The sequence below is a fragment of the Rhododendron vialii genome, chromosome 2a (genome assembly GCF_030253575.1).
Source record: "Rhododendron vialii isolate Sample 1 chromosome 2a, ASM3025357v1".
In the NCBI taxonomy this organism is placed as follows: domain Eukaryota; kingdom Viridiplantae; phylum Streptophyta; class Magnoliopsida; order Ericales; family Ericaceae; genus Rhododendron; species Rhododendron vialii.
In genome coordinates this window covers 46,379,047-46,400,590 of record NC_080558.1, presented here as the reverse complement: position 1 = coordinate 46,400,590, position 21,544 = coordinate 46,379,047, and the positions used below count along the sequence as shown (strand labels likewise).

General features: G+C 37.6%; 2 protein-coding genes and 1 long non-coding RNA gene across 3 annotated transcripts; 1 reads left to right on the top strand and 2 right to left on the bottom strand.

Moving 5' to 3' along the window:
• The first annotated feature begins 1,134 nt into the window (after window positions 1–1,134).
• LOC131317954 (uncharacterized) lies at window positions 1,135–2,195 on the top strand. The gene is made up of 2 exons (XR_009197453.1): window positions 1,135–1,205; window positions 1,561–2,195. It is a non-coding gene; the product is annotated as an uncharacterized LOC131317954 (long non-coding RNA).
• Window positions 2,196–5,240: 3,045 nt separating this feature from the next.
• On the bottom strand, window positions 5,241–11,510 carry LOC131317953 (uncharacterized). Its single transcript, XM_058347673.1, has 12 exons — window positions 11,270–11,510; window positions 10,500–10,765; window positions 10,332–10,405; window positions 9,753–9,847; window positions 9,065–9,162; window positions 8,819–8,902; window positions 8,399–8,479; window positions 8,195–8,278; window positions 8,000–8,095; window positions 7,195–7,278; window positions 5,977–6,067; window positions 5,241–5,789 (listed from the first exon to the last, which is right to left on the bottom strand). The coding sequence occupies exons 1-12, from the start codon at window positions 11,397–11,399 to the stop codon at window positions 5,422–5,424; spliced, it is 1,551 nt and encodes a 516-aa protein (XP_058203656.1). The 5' UTR covers window positions 11,400–11,510; the 3' UTR covers window positions 5,241–5,421.
• A 3,729-nt stretch (window positions 11,511–15,239) lies between these two features.
• On the bottom strand, window positions 15,240–19,631 carry LOC131317952 (short-chain dehydrogenase TIC 32 A, chloroplastic-like). Its single transcript, XM_058347672.1, has 7 exons — window positions 19,132–19,631; window positions 17,661–17,892; window positions 17,163–17,242; window positions 16,860–17,016; window positions 16,687–16,768; window positions 15,996–16,130; window positions 15,240–15,845 (listed from the first exon to the last, which is right to left on the bottom strand). The coding sequence occupies exons 1-7, from the start codon at window positions 19,253–19,255 to the stop codon at window positions 15,657–15,659; spliced, it is 999 nt and encodes a 332-aa protein (XP_058203655.1). The 5' UTR covers window positions 19,256–19,631; the 3' UTR covers window positions 15,240–15,656.
• Between the last annotated feature and the right edge of the window lie 1,913 nt (window positions 19,632–21,544).

Below are 21,544 nucleotides of genomic sequence, written 5' to 3'. Positions count from 1 at the left end.
CTGTTTGTGGGGGTGTGTCAAGCACCATGGAGTTAGCTCAGGCTCCACCTAAGCCAGTTGGCTCAGTGAGTTCAGAGCCAAGCTTAGCCCCAACTAAATCAGCTCAAGCCAGCTCATGGGCTAATGCAATTCAAGTGGAAAAGGAAGGCAGTTAGTTTGTTAGTCTGTTAGAGCAGTTATTAGCTTTCTTGATTTGTATTCAGTTCTTGATTAGTATAAAATAGCTATGTGTAAGCTTGATCTCTGAATTCTCGACAACACAATGAAATGAAATGAATAACCAATCCTCTCTCTGTCTAAAAGTTGTTACTTAGGAGGTTCGAAGGTTATCAGCGATTCAGCATTGCAATAACTATTTCGTAGGAGTGATTGAATGAAATCCTTCATCTTGACGATTGTGACAATACAAGGAGCATATGTTCTAACTTTGGTCCATCTTCTAATCTAGTTTCGTTCATTTCTTGAAATTGAACATAAAATCTCTTCAAATGAATTCCATGTCTATCCTAATGGAGCCTTAATTTTTCCTTTCATCTTACGGTTGCATATGTCATGCTATGCAGGAGGAAAAATCTTACACTGGGGATTCTGATAGTATCTCTTGCAGTTTGGTTGGTGTTTGAGAAATCTGGGTGTACACTTCTATCACTTGTCTAGAGTGTCCTATTGCTCCTACTTGTCATTCTTTTCTGTGGGACAAATCGGCAGAAATTCTCAACTAGTAGCCTTCAATGATTTCTGATGTTTTTACGCTTCTTTGCCATAGTAAGATGATGGTGTTTGTCAATCCTAAAGTACCCAAGTAATGTACTTCATGATAACCGGTGGTGGGCTACATGCACCGTGGTGAGCACTTAACTCATGACCCTATTTGCTCAGGACTTGAATTTTGATCCACTATTTTCTTCATTTGCTTCAATGTTTTGGTTTTTGTTTGACCCTTAATTATTTGTTCATTTTCCACAGTTTCTAATGCACATATGCTGAGGTTTTCGCAGTACTTTGAATCATCTTTAACTTTTTGATACTTGTTAACTCTTGTGAAATGAAAATGGTTTTGAAGGAAAGAAAAGGAGATATTTAAGTTAATCACTACCCATTCAAATAAGCGAAAAGAAACACAAACGATTTGGAAAATTAGGCATTGAGCTCTCTCACCTGTGTAGAAGCGAACTTCAAATAGTATGGGCATCAAATTTGAGGATGTACATGTTGGATTGACTGCTTGGAAAAACAAGAACGTATTAATACCAAAATGGGTTGCGCGGACTAGTACGTGCGCAAGGCTCAACGGGATTTACTAGTACGTGCGCGAGGCTCAAATCCCGGATTTGCACCCCCCCTGCGCGAATAACTCGTGACGCACACCCAGTTAACTAGTTTCCAAATCAGTTTTCCAAATTACCACTCATTTTCCTAAGCGCGCGAGACCTCTCCTTGGGTGCTCATCCTAAACCCATTTGTGTGCAAAGTCATTTAAAGTAAAAAGTTTTGTGACTAGCCAATGTGGGACTAGTGAAAAACTCAATGTTTTACAAATACACACCCAAGTTCCAACAGTATATATAAAATGGGATATGAGGAGATTAGGCTCCTCTGGATTTGCTATGGACTTTGACATTGAGATTAGGAGGCGTATCATGCCACGTTTACTAGTGGAAAATCAATTTCAGCAATAACTATTTAATAGGAGTGGTGGAAATCCTTCATCTTGACGATTGTAACAATAACGGAGCATATGTTCGTTCTTTCTCTGGTCCATCTTCTACTCATGTTTCATATGTTTAATTGAAACTGAACATAAATATCTTCATTTGAATTCCATGTCTTTCCATACAGAGCCTCAAGCTTCCCTTTGTCTAACAGTTGCAAATGTGATGATGTGTAGGAGAAAGCTCTTACCATGGGGATTCTGCTAGTAACTCTTGCTGTTTGGTTGGTGTTTGAGAAATCTGGCTATACACTTCTATCACTTGTGTTCTGTTGCCCCTAGTTGTCATTCTTTTCCCCTGGGCCAAATCTGCGGAAATTGTACATCGGTAACCTACAATGATGTCCGATGTTTTTTATGCTTCTTTGCTATAGATGGATACCGGCGCTTGTTCCTACTAAAGCATGAGACAAGTAAAGCAATTTAAGACAATTGGTTGTGGGCTACATGCACCGTGGTTTAACTGTATAACGGATTTTAGTTACTTCTTTCGAATCTAACTTGAGTACAAATGCTGAGGTTTACGTGGGTACTTCGAATCCTCTTTAACTGTTTACTTGTGCAAAAAAAAAAGAAGGTAAAAATTAAACTGGTGTTGAGAGAGCACCAGCTCGTATTCAAGACAAATAATATAATTTAATGAATACTAATCCATAAGAGATAAAAATACCATGGAGTTGGAAAATGGGATGAACGGTGTACCCTTCCTTTCTGTAGAAAGTAAAATTAGTCCTTGAGCTTCACCCCCCAGACAAAGAAAAGAAAAATAGTCCTTGAGCTATCATAAATTCAGAGTTGGATGCCTTGAAATTGGAGTCTGTATCAAGAGAATACTAGAGATTACGCCCTCTAGCATATTAGCATCATAAAGATGCCTAATCAAGAGCCTCCTTTCGTTCATGGTTATTTCGTTTGTGTGATAATAAAGCTAGAAGTAACTTCAAGATCAAAAAAACTTCTTCCGTAGAAAAAGAGATGTAGTTTAACGTAGTTCAATATGAGACAAAGTATGCATGTAAGTAGCTATTACGGTGTAATTTTGCTTTAAGGTCCAACTTCATGCATGGTAACTGTTTTAATTTGGTTCAGCTTTTTCTATCTGGTACAACTTGACGACTTGCCATTGACTAGATGCAAAGAACTTTTTGTATAAGTAAAAGGGCTAAAGTTTCTGAACAAGAAAACACCTTGTCATTAACATACAATTAAGTGAGCCCAAACAAATTGTCTTCTACTCAAAGACAATTTTTGCAAAATAAGCAAAAGAACCTTGCAAGTTTGTCCAGATGCTGCAAGGAAGTATTAGTGCCAAGGCCTGTTTGGGAGTGATCATCAGAGATTCTCTTAATTTAATTCATTTCCTTCAGTCTTGTCTTTTAATTTTGTTTCTCGCAATTGTAATACCGTGGCTCATGAGATAGCAAAATATGCCCTGTACGGTGAGACTTTTATGTCCTGGCAAGGAGATTTTCCTGGCTGGATTGGCTACTCTTGATGTTTCTCTTTCGAAGTAATGAATAATCTAAATTTGAGTGGGAAATGGTCTGAAAGCGACCAACCTTGTTTGGCATGCCGCCTTCTGAGCTAGTAGCAACAGTACTGTCTCCCTGTCCTAGCAGCAATGCAATGGTGTCTTTCCATTGTTTATGGCACCTGGCAGCAATGTGTTAGAATTTCATGTCAAATGATTGAAATTATTATCTAAATTTGAGTGAGGGTGTCTTAAAAAAGCAGCTCGTACCGCGATCGTCAACCGGTAAAGTGCAGTAGCTGTCCTCCGATGGCTGAATGAATTTCTCCAAACCTTGAGAGGGTTCTTCCCCAATTTGATTTGGTTGTTCTGATAAACGAAAGACAGACGTGATCACAACTATAGACAGTGTCCCAATTCACAAGGTGAATCTTTCTTTTGTCACTTTTATCCCCCAAAGAAAATTGCGATTAATTAGCTTTGTCAATTTTGTTTAATATTGGGGGCGGGAAAGGAAGAAGGAGTTTTCATAAAAGAAAGCGAGTCAGATTTCCAACCAGTAAGTTTTTAATTTTAATTGAGTCTCTCAATGATATATTGGTAGTTTCTTTAATTTGGAGACTTTATTATTAATTATGCAATAAAGGGACATCAAGGCACGTACCCAGATCTTTAGTAAGAGCAAAACTACATATGGTACCCAACTCCTTCGCCAACCGATTAGGAACCATGAGGGGATACAAAAAAATTTGGATTTGTGGGAATTAACAAGTTGACCAGATTCCTCGCAAAACAAGTTAAGAGTATCGATCATAACATCACATTGGTTTTTCGTAGCTTTACCAAAAACATCTGCAAAGAAAAGGTGGGAGAAACAAGGGCCATCTTGCGAAGCTTTGAGGGCAACCCATTGATTATGAGTAACTTTTTTGGTTTATTAAGGCAGAAAGCGTCTCCATGCAAAGCTCGAAAAGATAGGGAGAGAGGGTCTACCTGCCGGAGCCCTCTCTCCTGTGTAAAATTGGGTAAGGATTCCCCGTTCCAGAGAGTTGAAGACTCGAGATTAGTAACAACACAACTCATAATAAGAGCAATGAGGTCTTCATTGAAGCAAAAGTATCTGAGAGTGTCTAACAGAAAGTCCCACAAAACTCTATCATAGTCCTTATCAAAGTGAATTTTCCAAACCATACCACCATTCTTACCTTTGCGATTTCTAAAACTGTGGAAAAGCCCTTGACAAATAATGATGTTATCAGTTGCGTGCCTTCCAGTTATGAAACTGAATTGAAAGGGGCTGCTAATAATGGTGTATCAAGATGAGGTCCAATGCGATTGACAATGATTTTAGTGATAACTTTTATAGGACACATTGCACAACCCTATAGGCCTGAATTGGCTATTAGTTTCAGGGTTCTCTGTTTTAGGGATAAGGGCAATGAGAGTACGGTTCATGTCTTTAGGAACAAGCCCTATTACGAAAACAATCTTGAATCAGAGAAACAAAGAAAGGTCCAACAATATCCAATACTTATGGTACAAAACAGCCTGATAACCATCAGGGCCAGGGCTTTAAAAGCCCCTTGTTCTTAACTTCTTAACACAGCACACACAATTTCCTCCATCAGTTGGATTGAGGCCAGGTTAGCATTGATCTCATCCGCAAAGACAAAGACTTTAGGTCCAGTGCAAAGATGTATTATCAGTGTGTGTGTGCAGAACAAAGCACTGAAGTGGTCAATAACGTGAGATTTGAGATCATCAGGGTTTTCCAAACTACTTTGCGATTTTATATTTTTGATGACAGCGTTTTTGGATTTTACTAACAAGGTAGAATCAGGGATTGAACCAGAACCGCACTGTTCTTACAGTTTGGTTATGGTCAGATTCTACATGTATAACGGTCAGGTTTTGGCTGTCAAGTTGTTGTAACTGTTCGAAACGATCCAGTTATTTGGTTTCTGCAGAACTGCACCAATTCGGACATCTGCACTCCTAATGCATATACATCTGTATTGTGAAGGCACAAGTGGCTACCAGAGAAGCAAAAGCCATTGATTGTTAATAACAGGATTCATGTATACATCACAATAACATGAAAACGGGTACGTTACATCAAGGAGTATGTTTGGCTTGGGTTTTGAGGGTAATGAGTAGAGAGAGATAGAAAGAGAAATGAGAGTAATAATTATGAAGAAAAAATATTGGGGACCGTGTCCTCAAAGAGAAAAGTTTGGGTCTAGAGACCCAAACCGAACATGGAGAAGGGCCACAAATCACCCCAAAAAGATCTTCGGGCCTGCTTATGCAATGTAGGATTCTTACTTTGCGTAACAACAATGCGCTCCAAGGCTCCCTCAGATCCATCAGGATTTGCTGCTCGACAGACGTTCAGTTCAACCCGCCTTCCCCTTCGAACAGGAGGCTCAATGATTCTGCCCCAACCTGGCCCAAGATCAGCAGAAGCTGTCTCTTCTTTATTTTCTTCCTCCTCCCCCTCGTCATCATCCTCAGGGATGTCGTCATCTGCTTCTTTAATATCGGAATCATAGGAAATTGGATTATCTCCATATGGAACATCCTCGGCTTCTGACTCAAATTGGTCCTCTATCAAGATGATCAAGGAGGAAAAAATTTAAATAAAAACGAATCCAGAACTCCTAAGCAAATGGTCATCAGCACATTAGCAAGGTTGCTAGACACCTTGAACAGAAATGACACATTGACATGCATGATGCAAATACTGTTAGCATATCTAGAAAAGAGAAAAGAAAAGAAAAAATGAGGCACATACCATAGTCAATTTCAAGATCCTCTGGATTCCTTTTAGCATGCAGCTCTTTCAAAGTATCAAACTTCATACCGTCAAGGGGCCATGGATCTCTGTTTGAATAAGCAAAATGGAATCACGACAAGAGTAGGAATCAGGTCGCTAAAAGCAGTGAAATGTTGCAATAATACGAAAAATTGGATTCAAGACAAGAAGTTACAAGGTAAAGGTATCACATTGATTAGTGTACGTATTGTAATATTATGAACCCCCATGCACGCTTCCCTAACTTTGGGTACTTCCGCAACCAACCAGAGACGGATCTATTGGTGGGCTATGGGGGGCCAAGGCCCCCGCGTAGTTTTGGTTTTTTTTTCTTTGTTTTTTAATTTTAATACGAATACTTCAAGTTCACACGACCAATTGGCAAGTATTTTCAGGAATTGGGAGGTTCAAACAACATTTTCAAGAATGGAGCTTAGGCCCCGTTCCGGTTTCTATAAAAAAGGAACTTTTAGAAAAGGAAGGTAATTTCAAGCTCAAAAATCATGTGTTTACACAAATAATTTTTCTACAAATATGGATATTGTTTGACAGATCTCATTGAGATCTTTTAAACAGTGCAAAAAAATTAAAAATTTATTTTTTCATTTTCATTATATTTGAGCTTGAAATTACCTTCTTTTTGAAAAAGAAGATTTAAAAAGAAAGCGGAACGGCACCTTAATCATTTTGAGCATATTGTCGTTCAGCATCCGGAATCCAAACAATTGGGAAGTATTTCCGGGCTATGTCAATGGTTGATTGAGACTAGAAGATCAGAAACCTGCTTACTTGTCCAACAGATTGGTGGTACTTGTGCTTACTCTTCATAGTTCGGCCCCCCTTTTACGAAATCCTGGTTCCGTCCCTGCAACCAACCCAAAACTTGATCCCCCAACCACCCTACTACAAGTACCTATCATGTAGCTTCATCACCATCGATACCAACTAATATATGAATGCTTCATCTCAGTTGGTCCCAACTGCCATGTGCGCACAACTTTATTTAGGATTGCAAAGTACCAAAGGGACTGACATGAAAAACGATTTAAGTAAGCTTAAACTAATATGTTTATGAAGAAAAGAACAGGAAAGGTCGAGTGTATTATTTCCTACGAATTATTTGAAGCATAGAAGTTGATTGCAATTTATAAACATAGTTCACATTTACATGTTTGAAGAAGTCACTCAGAATACTTGCCTTGGTCGTTGACCTCGCCTGAAAGCCACAAAGCAGAACTTCTCATCTTCAAAACCACGTAAAGGCTTCCCCCCCTTGGACTTCTAAAAGACAGTTATGGGAAGGAGGAAATGTAAGAAACATCAACACAGCCCCTTGTCACAAACAGCCAGAAAGAATTTAACTCGTTACAGTACTCGAGAAAAAAATCGCCACACAACCCAAGATTAATGGTCATATGGATTGAGTGGATGCTCAGTGAAGAGGTCTATTGCTTCTCTAAACTTAATGCACTTCAAAAATTGTAAAGACAACTCTTAATCAAAAGGTTGTGGAGCAATCCTTTAACATACAAACATAATACAGCTCTTGATTAATTCTTGCAACCTATTGCAGTAGAGATGCAGCCAACAGTCAATATAAACTAATGTCAGTATCTCTATGACATACACATATCCTACAATTCCATAGTCAATTACTAAATTAATCAAAGACCTCCAAACATTTATGCTTCAATGTACTTTGCAGTTGTTTAAGACAGCTCATATAGTGAAAAGCAATGTCAAACAATCACCCAAGTGCTAAATAGGTGCCCAAAATCAGACTAACAGATTTTTAGTTTGGTAGAATTTTTTTACTTGCATAGACTGCCTCCCACAAGTCACAATAAAATGTGTAGAGAGAAGTAGTGGACATCTTGACAACTCAAAAGAGAAGTAGTAGACATCTTGATAACTCAAATAAGTGCCAAGGTTATGAAAGTAACAAGATGGGCCACATGCAAAACAATCTAACAGAGAGATCAGAAAAGGGTTTAACAGTAACCTTGTACACACGCTGTGATGTGGTCCTCTGCAAACGCTGAACAAAATGACAATACTTGCCAGTATTATCCAAAGGACAACGTCCATCATGAGCACACTGCATCAGGAACACTAATATTACAAAAAGTACATATGTAAATTATTATAGTCAGAACGGATGAGTAGGAACAAAAAAGTGATAAATAGTCAAACACACCGGAGCAACAACAAAGGCCCCACTCTTAAGAGTCATCAGATCCTTAGAAGTATCATCAATTGCACCCTTTGATTTGCGGCGTTTCTAAACATCAGAACGAAATATATTCAAAACTTTAAAGAAGAAAAGACAACTACGTATGAAAGAGGAGGATTCCAACACCATATCTGTTTGATTGAGAGTAACATTGTAGATATATCTTACCCTTTTTTCCATCCATAAAATATAGGACCGCATTTGCGATATGATGTTAAATCCATGTGGTGTTCCAGGTTCCACCAAAACCTGCCCAATATTCGGAATTTTCAGAATAGCCTAAAAGAAAAGTTTATTTCGTGAGAAGCAAATTCCCTAGTCCCAACATCCAGCTTCAGATAGAAGATAATTTCTTTGAAGCAAAGCCTTAAAGACTACACAGCAGTATAGTACAGAACCATCTTCTTTCTAGAACGTTCCTCATTAAAATAATTTTAATCCAAGGTAATTGGATTGAAACAAGTAGACCATAAAAGTGATACAAACAGGACCAGGAGATACAAACATTGGCAACACAATTCCATGTGCCATCAGCACCAAAGTATGCACATCCTGAGACATAAACATGTCCATGGGGTTGAAACTTACCAGAACATCTTGTGTAAGATCCCAAAGCTGGCGCACAATAGTGATTCTGTCCTGCTGTGATGGTATCTCTCCAAGCACAAAAGACTTCACCCAATAAAAACAAAGATCAAGCACTAATTAGCACAAACCAAGGCCACATAAAATAGTTCTCAGAGAAGTTGATGGGTATAGCATTACCAAGTCAAAAGAATGATGAAGCTCGTGGCCAAAAAAAAAAAAGTAATGCAAGAGAAGAACAAAACTTACAGCAATGACGAGGTCATGGTCCCTCTCAGATTTGTTAATATTCTTAGTTAGTGATTGAATACTATCATAGCTGTGAATCAGTGGCAGATTCTTTAGGTCTACAATAACCATAGCATCCAAATGTTAGAAGTTACTTACCATCAATGGCAAGGAAATGAAGTTCACTCCCTATTTCGGAAATATACCAACTGACCAATGATAGAAATGATCCAATGCCAACTAAGAAAACACATGGCACTAACAGTCAAGTTGTCTGAATACTTCAAAATGATGGAGTATCTAAGAAAAAGTTTAATATTTCAACACATATTTGAATCTATTTTATTTCTCTCCTCCAAACTGTGTCTGTGTGTATCCTTCCTAAATAAACAAAGTTCAAAACTTAGATTTCCAAACTATTCATTTGATAGATCCTGGAAACATGAACTTGAATCTCCTTAGCGGGAATGGGACCAAAACTACTGGGATGTCGCTACCGGACCTATATTTTCAAGGTCATATTTTGATTTTGGTATACTTTCTTTTAGACACGAAGTTGAATCGAGAATCAACCATATACAGCCAAAGATTACTTTATAACTAACACAAGGCATCTAAATCACTTGGATCATATTTTATAGGTTCAATACTTTCCCTTAAACATCAACTAAGAAATATCTCAAAGAGGCTCCTTTTCATCCAAACTTACTCTTTATGAGGCTCTGACCAGCACGTTGCATTGACTGGGATGGCTCTACTAAGTTAATTCTTTCCAAAGATCTTGGCCAGACCTCACGCACTGCCCTTTAGAAACAAGTGCCAATTTAGTATTTGCCCATCAGTAAAAAAAAAAAAAAACAATCAGAAACATAAACCCATATATCTACACTGCACAAGTAACCACATACAGTGGCAGAACCATGATTTCCTAAAAGGGGGTGCCAGAATTTTAAATATTCATTCAAGCATTGGAAAGAATTTAAAATGCAAGACTAAAAAATCAAAGGAAAAATATGAATGATTTGCTCCAAACTTCCCAAAAGTATACATAAAATTGACAGCAAAAGAAACTTTTGAAATATACTACGCAACCACCTACTAAAACAGAAATGGGTGTTCTTTCAAGTCACGAAAGTCAACTATGATTGCGTTTGCGCTGAACTTCAAGATAAAGACAAACTTATTGGTTAGAGACCCAAAACCAAAGCCCAATATAACTGCACTTCCCTATTAAAAATTTAAATTGAGTTTAGGCCAACATAGGCATGATCATAAATTAGCTTCTCACCACATAGCTGAACCAGTACCAGCACCAAAATCCAATACCCTTGTTGGAGAAAAACCAGGTAGCCTTCTACGAACCTAGAACCGAACCTCAGGTCAAATGAATTCAACCAGCTCAAAACCACGAATCAAACATACATACATATGGGAAAGTTACCACTACTACTATTACCTCACTGAGAACTCTATAGCAAGCAGAGTAGACAGCGGGCATTCGGGAGGCTACATAAGCGACGGTCTGGTCTTCTCTGTACTTGAGACCGATGTCGCCATAAGAGCTCTTGATCTTCCACCGTTTTGAGCTTTCCACTGACTTGAGAGGATCTTCAACGAGCTCTTTCGAAGTGGAGGCAGTGAGCATGAGATTCACATCCTTTATTTCGTTGAACGACTGGGTCAAGCTCAACACTTTCCTCCTCATATGAGTATCCTCTTGCTCTGTCCGGATAATCACTCACATGTTTATAATCCTGTATCTATCTATCTATCTATCTATCTATCTATCTGGACTTCTATAGTTTATGCAAACAGGCTAACAGCCCCTTTAGATTGAGCGATATGATAAGAAAAAGAAAATAAAGTATTAGAGTTTCTTGCTTAGTTACTAAAGCCAAATGTTTGGATTGAGTATTTTGGTGAGAAATATAAAAATGAAAATGCTTGATTGGCTCCTTCCCCTTTCTTATCACACCCTCCCTCACAATCCAAATGGGTTGTAAGCGTGACAGATTTCTCTTCTTTTTTTCTGAAATAAATAAATAACATTCAAAAAACCTCATTTCAGCAGCTTATATCCTCTCCGTCGTCTTTCCACCGGGGGGGGGGGGGGGGGGGGGGGGGTGGGAAAGACTTCAAATTCCCCTCAAAGTTTGTTACTTCACAAAATATCCGCATTTTATACGTATATGATGAGAGAGAGAGAGAGAGAGAGAGCCAGGGGACCTCGGAGATAACGTTTGATGGCACGACGGAGACGGACGTGGACGACGTGGCAACCTTCGGATTGTTTGGCGGCGGCGCGGAGAGCTTCGGCGGTGAACCTTGGGATGGTTTCAGATATCAGAGACGCCATTTTCGGATCAATCGAGCTTTTTACAGGGCTGGCTCTATGTTAATTGGGGTATAGGCCGGAGAAGAAGTGGGGTTATAGGGTTTTAGGAAATGGCGACAAAATTACCCAAGGAAATGCCAGTAGCAGCAGAGTGTTACTTGTAGTAATTTTTACTACAGTATAATTTTATTTTATAAAGCTGAAACTTATTTCAATATTTTTAAATTTTTGTAACTTTTTGTTTTATTTTTCGTTGTATTTTTTAGGTTAATTGTTCGTACGAATAGGAAAAATATAAAAATATGAATTGTTGTTGAAAAAATTCAAATAAGGCAGCATTTCAGATAAAAGTTAGTTGTTTGATATTTTTTTCGTCTTTAATAATTTTTTTTTCTTTTTTGTCATAATTTTTGTACTTTGTGGCCTCCTCTTGTCGAGACGAATGATTAATCTAAAAATTATGACGCGAATCTAACAAAAATTCAGAAAAGACGAACAAAACACACAAAATGAAAAAAAAAGATTAAGTTTACAAAGCCCCAAAGGTTGGTCAAATAGTCCTGCCTGAGACTTAAGCGTTTGTTTTATCCTACTAGGATCACAACACAAACGCAACCGGCCCTTATTGTAGAACTTCTTGATACCTCTCATAATATGAGCCACAAGCTCTAACATATCCTAAGGTTTTAGGTTCAATTTTTCTTGCCAACAATTCTTGAGGCCATCTTACTATACGCATAAGCGTGTGAAATGGCTATGGAATGGATTGTAAGAATTAACCCGAGGTGCACGTAAGCTGACCAGGAACACCGTGTATTACCCGAAAAAAAGAGCCAACTGAATTTTTTTGGGCCTGTTTTTTGTTGTGTGGTAGAAGAATTCAAAAGGAACTTCGGCCCAGTAGGTTTGGGAGCTCAGAACCTTGGACAGGGCATCAAAGGCCTTGTTCCTTTTTGTTATTCTCGTTTGGGTTTTGAGGCCCATGCTTTGTCTGTGGGAGGAAAATTTTGTCTTTGAATCAAATTAGGGAAAATGACGGCCAATGATGTGTTTTGATAAATAAAACCTGTCAATGATATTTTCAGCATTAACAATTGTTCTCAGCATGTCTTTAGCGGATATTAATTATCAAAACACGTCTTGGGCTGTCATTTTCCCATCAAATTAACCCACGTGCTCCGCACTCGTGTTATAGGTCGTGTCAATTCTTTCGAGCTTTATTCTTGTTTCGGGCATGATACTTAGGCCCGTTTCAGAACACTTTCTTAAAAAATAAGTACTTATTTCACATTTTCAAACTTAAAAATAATGTAAATGAAAAATAATTTTTAAATTTTTTTTGCATCGTATTAAAGATCTCAATGAGATCTATCAAACAAAATCCATATAGATAGGAAAATTATTTGCGTAAGCATATGATTTTTGAGCTTGAAATTGTTTTCTTAAAAATTATCCTTCAAGAAACTCGCCTATCGTTTTTAACTTTATCGAAAATCACTTTAGGGTAGGTCATGAAAATTTGAGATTAGAGTGCAAATTACGAATACCTTTGAAGACTCACAAGTTATTGAGATAAGGTAATCTTTACGATTAGTCTCGGTGAGAATCTTGAATTTTTGGACTATCCTCAGCCTTAAATATCTTGTTGAAAAGTATATATGGTCTATATTGATCAAGAAGAAATTTCTAAACTCTTCACACCATTCGAATCACATAGTTGAATCAGGACACGTAAAAATGATCACATCAAGTCCGTGATTGATGCGTAAGACTCTTTATATGGGCCAGTGACACAAGGCATAGCATATTCGTTCTTTGTTTTTGATAACTCAGGTATCTGAGTTAGCTTACGGCTACCTTGATTGATTAACCAATTCCACCGTCCATTTGCAGTGATCCCAATCAAAGCTAAGGCAAATTCTTTGGCATCCCAGGGCTAATGATAACTTTTGCTAATTCAAATGATAAAAAGAAGAAAGAGACTAGAGCTAGCCCACTTGAGAAGAAGAAAAACCCCACTTGAAAAGTCGTGTAATCCAATGCAGAAAACAGATAATGGTGGAGAACACGACGTAATTTCATGGGGTTGCAATTGGAGCACTTGTAGTGAACTTTTGGGTTGTATAGATAGGGCTCCCCAAGACGGAGGGGCTAGCTTTGTCGACTTGTTGCCCTCTAAAGATTTTAACACTTCTTCCATTGATGGAAAACAGGGCCCTTTTCTCCCTTTCTTCCTTCTGCTTTTTCATCAATTTTGAGGATAGAAGTACCCCATACATGCATTGACCTCATACGTCTTAGCCTGTATGCAAGGTGTTAAGATTGGCATGGGAGTTTTAAATCCAAAGTTACAATCCCCACCACCGCGGGATAGTGCACCTATACGTCCTCATCAATGCTGTTTTTTGATCAGATGAGTGAGAGCTAGCTATCAAGACTTTGAACTATTTGAACACATGCTCTATGAAATGGTTCACGCATGTTTGTTGCCAAGGGCAACATGATCAAGTAGATAAGGAATAAAGTATCGAGTTTCATTATGCTCTTAAAACCCATGGTATCGATATTCCGAGATCGCATGAATGTGTGTGTGTTTGTTCTTCGAGTCGTTGCATGTAGCGCTATTCTATACATTAACAAGATCAATTCTTATTTAAGAGTTCAGTTTTCTACTTCGGCCCTGTTCTGTTAAGGTTCTAATTTTGTAAGTACTTATTTATCATTTTATGAGATAGATCATTCTCTCATAATACATCACTTTTAATTAAAAAAATAAATAAATACTTATTTTAGTTAGTAGAACACACCCTTCATCTAATAGTACTTGTGATTTGCAGGTAATTGCAGAATGCAGACATTGGAATCTCAATCTGCATCAATCATAAGGCGACTTTTGTCTCATTGCCGAAAGCAAGTACTTTGGTTTTTCTCACCATACGTTGTAGTGTTGTGGGTTTCGTGACCACAAAGGGCTTCGATATTTTTCATCAGCTTGAATTGTTGTTTCATGACAATTGGGCTAGATGTCCAGGTCCGACGCCATATCTATAAACTATCAATACCCGATCAACATAATATGTGGAATGTTCGATATTCTTGACAAGCTCTAAAAATGAGTAGCTCCAATCATCAAAGTAGGCCCGAAAAAGACCCTTAAATGGGATGAACGTACATGAGCTTATATAAAGTTCCTCCGATCACACGAGTCACTATTAAAATTACTTGCAAGGTTTAGATTTACAGCACTGGATCAACTATTAATTACGAGTAAATTGCTAGCAATGCAGAAGAATATCCCCCTATCCCCAAGTCTGAAAATTGAAGCACAGGCATAGATGCAGAATACCACATTGCATGTGGTTTGCTTATGTTAATTTTTTTTTTTTACCACCCGATAAATGTCTAGCCTACTCCTAAAGAGATGAGGAAGAGGTATTGTTAAGAGGCATACGGGAGGAGTAAGCCTAAAAAGCATCAACCACGACACCAAACACTCGCGCACTCCTAACGAGATTCGAAACCTCATCTTCCGTGCAGGAGTGGTGAGAAAGTATTGTTGAGTTACAGGCCCGTTGGATACTTGTGTTAAATTACTTATATCTTAATTTTAAAACTCTATTCCTAACAAAAGGAGAAAAATGAAATTGCTCCATGATTTTCCTCGAAAGCATATGCTCACCCTCTCCTGGCGCACATTAGTAGGGCCCACGTCATCACCCAAAAGATACTCCCAAAAAATCTCCAACACCCACATGGTAGTGAACCAACCCCCCATGTTGTTGATCTCCACTATTAATTCGACCCATTGGAAATAATAAACCTATAAATTTCTGACAATAGAAAACCAATAAAGCACCGGTATAGAAATAGATGCCTCAAATACCATTCGACTCAAGCATCAGGTTACAAGAAAGAAATTTCTGACGAATCTTCTAATCTCGGCATAAATAGCCTAGACTATACCGAAAAGAAGATCAATCGAGCTACGCATAAACTGGCTCATACATCTCTTACCGTCGATTCGTCGAACAAAAAACAAAGAATTTTCATCTTTTAATATACATTCACACACTTATTATTGTCAGTCTATTACTGAATGTAGAATTTTCCTTTTTGTAAAACGGGCTAGTATTTCTAATACGATTTTTGGTACTCACACACACAAAAAGAGAAACATATACCACCTTTTATCCCCTGTTCACACTTCTAAATTAGCAAATATCTTCACTTGTTTTTCTCTACTACTGTAAGTTTATATATGTATGGTATGTATGTGGTTTACAATTTATCAAAAACTGCTCTCGCATCGCCGGAAACCATGATCTCTGATGCGGACCACAGCCTAGCGGCTTCGTTTCGGCTCAAGCCCAATTTTGATGGCGAAGTTTCATTGCAATCCGCGAAGTACTTTCCAGTCACATCTGCAAGCCTTGGATGAGTCGCGACGTAGCAAGTTGTCGCAGCAGCCTTAAAAAAAAATTTCAATTGATCAAAAAACAATTTCATATAATATATACAGATATATGTAATGTAGATAGATAAATCATACGTGTGTTTTTTTTTTAGTCTGAATGATTGATGAAACAGTTGGTGTAATAAATTGGAAAGAAAAGCTACCTGTGGAATTGTCTTCAATAGCTTGGAAGCCAAGAGGAATACGAGATCTGTAATGAGGCCTTCGCGTTCCCGGGTGAGTCGAGTTCTCACTATACCTGGATGTACGCTATTCACCGTAATGTTTGCCTTCGTTTCCTGCAACATGGCCAAGGTGACTCCAACATTTGCGGACAATGAAACTTAGAAGAAAGCAAAACCATAAATAAATTTCACTATCAGATCAACCCTTAGAGTTTATTCATTCACCAAGAAAAATTTTGTAGACAAAACAACTAATTAGTTCAAATTTTACCATTCGTTATTAAACCCATATGTAATACTTTTATTATTAGTAAGCATTTTTTTTTTTTGTTTTTTAATTCAAATTTTGATGGTTCCGGTTTCTCTCGAGGAGAACAAATAAGTGATGTCATTTATTTATTAAAAGATGAAACGATAACTACTAGAAACTTTTCTTCTTTAATGGCTTTTGTCTTTTTTGCCACTAAAGGGAAGTTTTTATCGAGCTCGAGATCGAAACTAAGGATTTGTCCGTTAAATGTTCGCATGTATTCAAATCATTTTTTTTCTCGTCGTACATCCAAGAAATAAAGTTTCTTTTTTTGCTAAAAAATAACCTAAATGAAAATTTTCGGCGAAAATTTTGCATTTTTTAAACATCAAAATAAAAAACACACAGCCTTAAATTTACCTTGAGTATCTGAGCGAGTTCCTTGGTGTGCAAAACGTTAGCGAGCTTCGAGATAGCATATGCGCGTGTCGCATCATAAATACTGCCAAACCCCGAGACAACATTTTCAGAACAGAGGACCATTTCGCAAATTTCCAAAACTTATCCGTACGAGAGAATTTTCTCCCACTCACCTCCTATCTGTAGTTATCCGCTCCAGAGAACGAATTAAGTCGCCGGAAAACCAGCCGTGAATGCTCGACGACACGTTCACTATCCGTCCTTGTATGCCGGAGGCATTCGCGGTTTCGATCATTTTCTTCAGTAACAGCTTCGTCAATAGAAAGTGACCTGAATTTTCCAACAGAAAAGTCTAAGAACACAACTTTATAACATAGTTCTGCTTAGAGCTGTTTGATGTATGCGATTCATATGCATCCAACGGCTCTGAATAATGTCCTTAGGATTGCTATTTTACATTTGAAAGGGAATGTTACCTAAATAATTCGTCGCGAATGTCATCTCTACTCCGTCCTCGGAGATTGAGTGCTCGTGTGTGAACTTCCCGGCATTGTTTCTGAAAATCAATAGGACAAGAATATTAACCTACACATGATACGTGCACAAGTATAGGAAATTAACAACATCGGTCACAGAGCAACAATAATGGGATATTAAAAGAAATGCAACGAGAATCAGTGGTAGCGGTTGTGAATTTCTGGAAATTATTTTTGAGAAAAGAAAGAAACGCTTTTAGCAGATCTAATCAATCATAGACCACAGTGAACGACTATAAGTTGTAGCGGCCGTGAATTGATTCGTGAATCACAAACTACCTTCTAGTAGGTAACGTGTGAACCAGTTGATAAACATGCGATTTTCCAATCTCGTCGACATATTTTTGTCAACGGTATTGAAAAACGCAAAATTGATAAGTATCGATCGATTCATTATATTGATTGATTGGAGATATATAGAGTTTAGGAGTTACGCACATGAGGAGATTGAGAGGCAAATTGAGGGACTCGAACTGTGCGACGAAGCTCCGAACTGAATTTAGAGAACTGAGATCAAGAGCCATAACGATGATCTCCGATTCAGGAAATTCCGATACTATCCGAGCCTTGGCGTCCTCTGCAGCCTTGAGGCTACGAGCTGGAAGGACAAGCCGCGCACCGCGCTTGGCTAAAACTCGAGCAGTCTCAGCTCCGATCCCTGACGTGGCGCCTGTTGGACCACACGATCAAGAAAGCAACGTTAAGAATACTGAAGTCAGTCCAAGTATAACGTGTGTTCGGAAAAGATTATCCATACATATTGTCAGTCTTTTCAACTCTATATTTTTCAGTTTTTTTTTTCCAAATTTAGATTAATTATTACTATTAATCTTGACAATGAAATTTAAAAAGTATAAAATTATAAAAAATTAAAAGCTCAAAAAGTTTTAAAAAAAAAATACAAAAAATATGTTGTGATTCAGTGTTTCTAGTTTTGATTTGCATCTAATTTTTTTGAATTCCGGTCAGTTTTTAATAGCGGTAGCGGACTGTGTATTGGTAGTGGTATAGGTGTAGCTACAGTGAGAGTATCGAATGATATGTAGTGAAAACCGGATGTAGTACTTGTGGCGGCCGTAACATGTGAAGCAGGCAAAATATCATACATAAAGCGATACGTAGTTGGAACCGGCCGATACAAATGTGAATTTTTGATAGCACCAATATAGCGAGGTTTAACAGTACCAGAGGTCTAACGCTACGTAGCGGTCGATTTTTAAAACATTGATTTCGGTGTTTATTTTCATACTTTTTCTATTACTATAGGACGAATAATTAATCGCAAAAAGCTGTTTGACAGAAAAACTAAATGAAAAGTCTCGAAATATTAGTTATATGCGCCCATTGTCTTTAAAACATTTAATATTATCCAAATACAACCTAATTGCTTCCCTTAATTTGTTACTAGTTCTTAAATCATCCAAGAAAATTTTAACGTCGTACATTGATAACAACTTTGTCGCGTAATATTCGTCAATTGTTATGGTAAAACATAATTCTTCTCACCCAAATCTTTTACAAAAAATTTATAAATCGAGATATACAAAATGAATGATTCTAATGATCGAACAAAATTATCATGTGTGTGTGTCAGTATGAAAAATCATGCTATGAATCACATGAGAGAATCTTTAGATTCAACAAGTGTATGATAATGGAGTGATGATATATGGAGACTAAAAGGATGGCGTCGGAGGCTAGTAGGGGCCGTCGTTCCCTTCACGATTTAAAAAAAAATACTATTATTACATTGAAAGAAAAAAACATTATCAAAATATATAATCTTGCTCCGGCTCCAAAAATATAGCTCGTCCTCCTACGCGAAAATTTTGGGTCATTGTAGTTAGAAAGAGATGAAGATGATATGATAGTGCAAGAAGAGGAAAAAAAACCTGTTTTTTCGACATACCAGTAATGATGGCGGTGACGGAGCGTAGATCGGGGGAGGTCTCCGTGACTTGCTCGGCGGTGGACTTGGAGCCGTACCCGCTCGCGCCGGCCGACCCGACCAGGTACTTGATGGTCTCGAGCATTTTCGGCTACTGTGAATTATTCTACTTCTTCGTCGTCTCTCTGCTCTGTTATCTCCTTTTCCTTCGAAAACTTTTTGTACTTTTTCCTCTTTTCAATCGCAGAGTTTTGTTTCTATCTCCCCGATTTGGCCTCTGAGAGTGTGGGTACTTTCGATGGAAACCCAAGTACGTAAATACGCAGTTACTATTATGCACTTTGCAGTAACGGAGACAGAGAGGGAAAGTAAATGCGTAGCAGCGTAGGGGTGGCTTTTGCCAGGCTTGGCACCGTTTGCATTTACTCCTACTCTTTTAGAGGGGAGAGAGAGAGAGAGAGAGAGAGAGAGATCTGGGCTAGTTTGGGGTGGTTATGGTTAGGAGCTAACGAGAAAGAGAGGGATGGAGGAAGGGAAAGTTTTATAATGGTAATGGTCCTTCCAATCTCGAGGTTTGGCCAAGTGGGTACGAGAAAGTAATCCAAAGGCATGCTTTTTTTGAGGGTCGCAAGTTCGAATCGTACGACGGACAAACATTTTGAGCCTAGGGCCATTGGAAATTTGCTCGGTAGTTAATTTCAAAGCCCCGAGATGAGTCGGATGCACGCAAGCTGGTCCAGATATCTGGCTATAAAAAAAATGGTAATGGCCCTTCTAAGTAGGGTTAGTGTTAGGGAATCAATGGATTAAGATAAGATGATGGAGATTATATCTTTGTCATTGATTGGTTGGGATTATTTAAGTTTTGCAGGACTGGCTTTATTGTTGTTTAGTATCCGGTCCAAACCGTCATTAATTAAGGAATATTTATTGATGAAACTTTTATAATTAAGATTGAGTTTGTGGATTTTGAAGAGGATTGTGATTGGGTTATAAATACTATGGGAAATATGGAGGAAAGTGGAAATTAAATCAAGAGGATATCATAACCAGTGAAAGAAATTAAGGCCGGGCTTAAATTAAGCGAAGTATCTTTCCTTTTGCCTCTTTTAAATTTATGTTACATTCGCAATAAATAATTTCAGTTTAATAGTTGTTTCGACAAGATGAATCGAAAAATTAAAATTTGATCACAACTTAAAAGTTTCACGAAGGATGAAAACAATTCGATAATAGAGTTTGGGTTTATCTTTCTCAAACACTTTCCAATTATGTTGTGTATTTTTATATTTTCTTGATTTTTCCTGTCGAGCCGAATGATTTATACTACTAAATATTTAATGAATTGTTAAGGTCATTGAGCAACAAAAATATATATTGTCTTTAAAAATAATTAATTTAGTCCATATTGTTCCTTGAATTTAATTGTTTTGTTTGCCAATTATTCTTTTTTTATTGGTCAATTCGTCCACATATCTATGAAAGTCTTTTAGAAAACAAACTAATGTTATTTTTGTTTAGTTACAAAAGCGAGTAAAAAGCAAAGTATTCGGCAAAAATCAATGGTTATTTATTTTCTCATAAAGATTGAATATCTACAATAGGTTTCAAATTCGAAAATTCATAGTTGCTATATACTCAAATATTGTTAGTGGTTTGAAATTAATTAGTGGTTTTGATTAAAAAAAAATGAACTCTCTAGTTTCATTTTATTTCTAATCATAATTGTCATTTTCTAATTACTGTCATCGAGACTAGTTATTCAAAACAAATTGATGCAAAACTTCAATATCAATATATATATCTCAAGAAAACAAAAGTAAATTTAAAAATAGAGTAATTGAATACTGGAGTAGTAAATTTAATCTAAACCCTGCCCGAAATTAGTTAAGCGATTATTTAAACTGATTACCGATCCAAAAAAGATTATTTGAATTGATCCACACGTGAGGATTCCGAATTTGCAGAAAAGCGGTCAATCCAACGTGTTGTGTCCTCGAATCTCATCACGTCGTACGTGGGATTGGGATAGTGTGAAAAACAAACGTTGCTGTTGCTGGTCAATCATTCCCCGGTAACCACCCCCGGACCTCATTTCTAATTTCTTCATTGTTATGAGACCACTGGTATTTTTCTGATTTTTTTTTTATAACCGGATGTTCGGGCCAGTTTATACTCACCTCGATTAATTCCAGGATCTTGAAGATAACGACCGGATATAACCCGCAGTGACCTCAAAATTTGAAATGTTTGGCCTCCTTGAGAATAAAACCAATGATTTTTCCGAAAACTTATCCCTTCCAGATGGTTCATTTGTCCAACGTCCCAACAATGTACGTAATGGTTATTGATTGATTATCCCATGCGATGGTTATATTCTTGAACAGATTTCACCGAGCCCTAGGGGCATGTTGCGTGTCAAGAATTAATCATC